The 4,762-nt window shown below is 34.4% G+C and overlaps 1 protein-coding gene across 1 annotated transcript; it reads left to right on the forward strand.

The window, feature by feature from the left end:
- Nucleotides 1-238: 238 nt before the first annotated feature.
- Nucleotides 239-2,825, forward strand: LOC107506984 (olfactory receptor 1030-like). Its single transcript, XM_016137952.2, has one exon. The coding sequence runs from the start codon at nucleotides 1,278-1,280 to the stop codon at nucleotides 2,214-2,216; it is 939 nt and encodes a 312-aa protein (XP_015993438.1). The 5' UTR covers nucleotides 239-1,277; the 3' UTR covers nucleotides 2,217-2,825.
- Nucleotides 2,826-4,762: the final 1,937 nt, after the last annotated feature.

The raw sequence follows: 4,762 nt of genomic DNA on the forward strand, positions 1-4,762 counted from the left end.
TCTGTAAAGTTTAAAGAAAACTTTAAAACTACTCAGGGAAGTCTTTAATAAATCAAATACGTACCTTAGTTATAGAAAGAAGATTTGATTGTAAAGATGTCAGTTCTACCCAAATTAACATATTGATTCAATGCAATAGTATCCTAAATACAAACAGGATTTTTTTTTTTTTTTTTTTTTTTTTTTGGAATTTGATAAAGTATTCGTCTGGAAAAATATGCATGTGAGAGTAGTCAGAAAATTTGCTACTAGGTATTAAAATCAATTATATATCTATTTTATCTAAATATTTGGTCCTTATTCTAGAAGAGACTACAAAGAAAATGAATCAGAAATTGACCTATACAATACAATAAGGCTGGAGTTTTAAATCAACAGAATTAGCTGGAAATGATTTCACCATCAAATGGCATTAGCACACTTGGCTTCCTGTTTGGAGAAATAAATTAAAAGAGTTAATTATCTTATTCCTTATATCAAATTAAATTCTAGATCAATCAAAGATCATAATGTAAAAATGAAATCCAGTAAAGCTCTAGAATAAAACAAGAGATACTTTTTAAGAATTATTTTAAATTGAGGAAGGCTTATCTAACCATGTTGCAAAGATCAGATTTCAAAAAGAAAAAGACTGATAAATTTAACATCAAACCATTGAAGATCTGCTACATAACACAAAGAAAAATTACCATACCATTGTTAAGTGACAAACCAAAAACTAATTTGCAATAGGTATATCAAACAAATGGCTAATTTCTGTAACAAAGAACCCATGTAAAGAAAATGCTTAGAAAACCAACAACATAATAAAAAATTAACAAAGGAACTTAACTGACCAATCATAGAAAAAGAAATACACTTGCAAATAATCGTTTGAAAAAATGCTAACCCCTACTCATAATTTTTAAAAATATATACAAATCAAGAGGACCTGAGTTACTAATATTCACCCTCACAGTGGCAAAGGTTTAAAATTTAATAAAACTGGGTTTGTGAGAAAAATCACAATTCCTGTACAATATTGTTGGGTATATAACTTTGTGCAACTTACCTGGAGGTCAATTGTTAATCATCAAAAGAGAAAATGAATGCACTCAAACTTCTCTTAGTCTGTTTTAGCAGAATAAAGCCCATTGGCTATGACAGCCTTTGATCATGGAGATTGGGAAGCCCAATTTTTGTTATCTGATACTGGAACAAAGAGGTAAGAAGCTTTTGTTTTTAAGTATCTAATCATTGTGAAGCCATATTTCTTCTTTTTTTAACAAGAGAACAAAATGGCCAGAGGCAATCACACCAAAGTGACAGAATTTGTCCTCATGGGATTCACAGACCGTCCTGAGCTTCAACTTCCTCTCTTTGTGGTGTTCTTGGTAATTTATCTCGTCACCCTGATGGGAAACCTCAGCATGATCCTGCTCATCAAGGTGGATTTCAGGCTCCACACCCCCATGTACTATTTCCTTAGCCACCTGTCATTCATTGATCTTTGTTACTCATCTTCTATAGGCCCCAAGATGCTGCAAAATTTATTGGTGAAGAAAAAAACCATCTCCTTTTTTGGCTGTTTTGCTCAGCTATACTTCTCCAGTGCTTTTGCCACTACCGAATGCTTTCTTTTGGCCACAATGGCCTATGACCGCTACATGGCTATCTGCAACCCCCTGATTTACACAGCCATTATGACTCAGCGAGTCTGTAGGGAGTTGGTGATAGGGGTCTATACCTATGGCTTCCTAAACTCTGTGATACAGACAATTCTGACTTTCCAGTTGTCTTTCTGTGACTCCAACATCATCCACCATTTCTACTGTGCTGACCCCCCACTCCTTGCCCTCTCCTGCTCTGACACCCACAACAAAGAAAAGCAGCTCTTGATCTTCTCTGCAGTAAACCTCACTGGGTCCCTCCTGACTGTCCTCATCTCCTACATTTGCATTCTCTTTTCAATTATAAAAATCCAGTCTTCCGAAGGCAAATGTAAAGCATTTTCCACCTGTGCCTCCCACCTTACTGTGGTCATCATCTTCTATGGAACGCTGTTTTTCATGTACCTGCGGCAACCCAGAGCAAGGAATTCATGGAAGTACAACAAAGTGGTCTCTGTGTTTTATAGTCTTGTAATTCCCATGCTTAACCCCCTGATCTACAGCCTGAGGAACACGGAAGTAAAGGACACCCTTAAAAAGATGATAGAGGGCAAAGGGTCACAGTGAGCGAGTTATAAAAATGTAGTATTGGGAAGATATGATGTACTAGCACGGTTATGACCAATCTGGTTGAAATTTAGCAGGCCAGTTGCTATTCAATCAAGAAGCAAACTATCAATCTAATTTCAACTGTTTAATGACCAAAAGTACTAGGCCACTTACTTGACATAGAAATATTTAATCCAACTAATTACGATGGACTAATCAGAATTTACAAGCTAAACTTTTAATAACTGTGTCCTTCATATATTCAAAATGAGTGGCTTTCTACTGATTAGGTGATAATATGACTTCTACATTCAAAAAGAGCCTAACAAGCAACATTCTGGTGAAACTATAAACTAACGAAGTTGGGTACAAAACCCATACATGAATGTTTATGTTGTTAGAAAGTTTCCAGCTTAAAACAGGCTATATAGCAAATCATGTGTTAATCTTAAAAACATAGTTCTTTATAACATTGTGATATATGGTGAAGTTTCAAGATCAGATCATAAAGAACTTATTTAATCTAAATGTAGTTGAAATATTGCACTCTTAAAGCAAACAATAGGAAAAATAGTATTACAACAATAAAGAGGGAGGAAAGAATTTAAAAACTATAAATCTGTTAAATGTGGGGTTTATTTTATTTTATTTTATTTTATTTTATTTTATTTTATTTTATTTTATTTTAGAGAAGAAAGTTTAATTAGAAGAGTTAGAGAGGGTTTAGGGTACTTTCAGGGATAGTAAAAGTGGTCATTTATTCAACTGCCAGGGTTTAATTTTTCTAGTCTGAAAAGTACAGGTACAGTGATTTTGGGATAGAGGGAATGTGGGAAAAGAAGGAAGTCATCATGAGCTTAAAAAAGAGAAAGAGAAGTAAAGAAAAAGAAGGAAGGCAAGAGGTGAGAGTTTCCTGAAGCAACCAGGCCAGAGTATGAATGTTTCTAAGAAATGAAATATTGTCTTAAATAATTTGTATGGCTTAGGGAAATATTTTAGTGTTGCAGCATTTTCCATGTACTTTATTTCTGTTTTTACAGACCTGATACTCCAACTTTCTTGGAGATAAATCTATATAAGTTCTTGCTGTTGGTGGGGAATAGGTGAAAGAAACTTTATTTATTTATTTTTTTTAGTTAGGCAAGAATATAAGCACTTTATGGTTTTTCTAAGTCTCAATTTCAATACTTCTTTTAAAAATAATCATTAAGATACACATTTACCATAAACCATTAGATTTTTTCCTTAAACTGTTTTCAAGTGTCATTACTATTTTGACTTTTTTTTTAATGTCTAAACATATATCAGCAATGGCTTACAAATAAGTTTAAAATTAATCAGGAAACTAAAGGATTCCTGGTACGCCCAAATTAACTCTTCAGATGATATGGTGGAATCTTTGTTTTATTGCTGCTTATGATCTAGTAATTTAGAAAAATAAAAAATAGTTAAATATTTATAACTTCTCTTATTTAGCTCAGAAATCCTTTCTAGAGAGTTGAGTTACAAAGTATTCTTAAACACTTGGGGATGGGGTGTTGGCTGTAGTTACAAGGAAAGACAATACCAGAGGAACAGAGTGAGAGTAGGTGTGAAGCGAGCCCAGGAGGTAGCAAAGTTTGCACAGGTGTAACGAACAAGAGAAGAGCAAGCAAAGTGGGAAGGATAATGCTGAAGGGTAATGTGAAAGAGATTATTAGATCATGTGCTCCTCGAGACTTAGCAGGTTATCTCTTCACTCTGCACCCCAACACCTACCACAGCTCCTGGCACAGAACAGACATGTCATAACTGTTTGCCGAACCAAACTGAGCTCTTCTATATTTATTCTTAATTCCAGTGGATGGATGGACATAGTGCCCAGTAATAGCCCTGTGGTTGGAAAGTAACAGAGAGAAGAAAGTTAAGAGGGTTATGACAGGAAGACTGTTTTTCTATAATGCCCCCAATAAGGTTAACATTTTTAAGGCAGGAAGACATATGAGGGCAACAACATAATCTGGTATATGTATTGGGAAGGTGGTAGTAGCTGTAATTGTCAATGGACCATGACAGGCAAGGGACTGTTACTATATTGAGAAAAAGAAAATGAGCAAGTACCAAGGATGTACTAAGCAGATACTTAGATGGGAAAGTATATTTTTAATAAAAAGCCATATCCATTTCTCAATTTTTTACAAGCTTTTTTCATAACAGTTTAGTTGAGAAAGAAAAAAAAACAGTAAATAAATATCACATATTTTAACACATATCTCTTAGCAAGTGAATTATACTCATGTTTTTAAAGGAATATTTGGTTGGTCTAAGAGTACATTTCTCTTTTGAGAGAAAACTGAAGAAAATATATCTGTCACAGGACCTTTCCCATAATGCCTTCCCAGCAATTGAACTTGTGTGCTTTGTTCCATGTGCTTCCTTGATTTCCTGTAAAGCAAAGTAGAAAATTGAGAATAATGTGTTTTTAGATTATGAAGGATATAAATACATGTCTTTCTAAATTGCCTAAAGACCTAAAGAGCAGAGAGGTATTGTGGCAGGTGTCGGGGGGCGGGGGGCTGAATCAG

This window comes from Rousettus aegyptiacus, unplaced genomic scaffold (assembly GCF_014176215.1).
Source record: "Rousettus aegyptiacus isolate mRouAeg1 unplaced genomic scaffold, mRouAeg1.p scaffold_m13_p_5, whole genome shotgun sequence".
In the NCBI taxonomy this organism is placed as follows: Eukaryota; Metazoa; Chordata; class Mammalia; order Chiroptera; family Pteropodidae; genus Rousettus; species Rousettus aegyptiacus.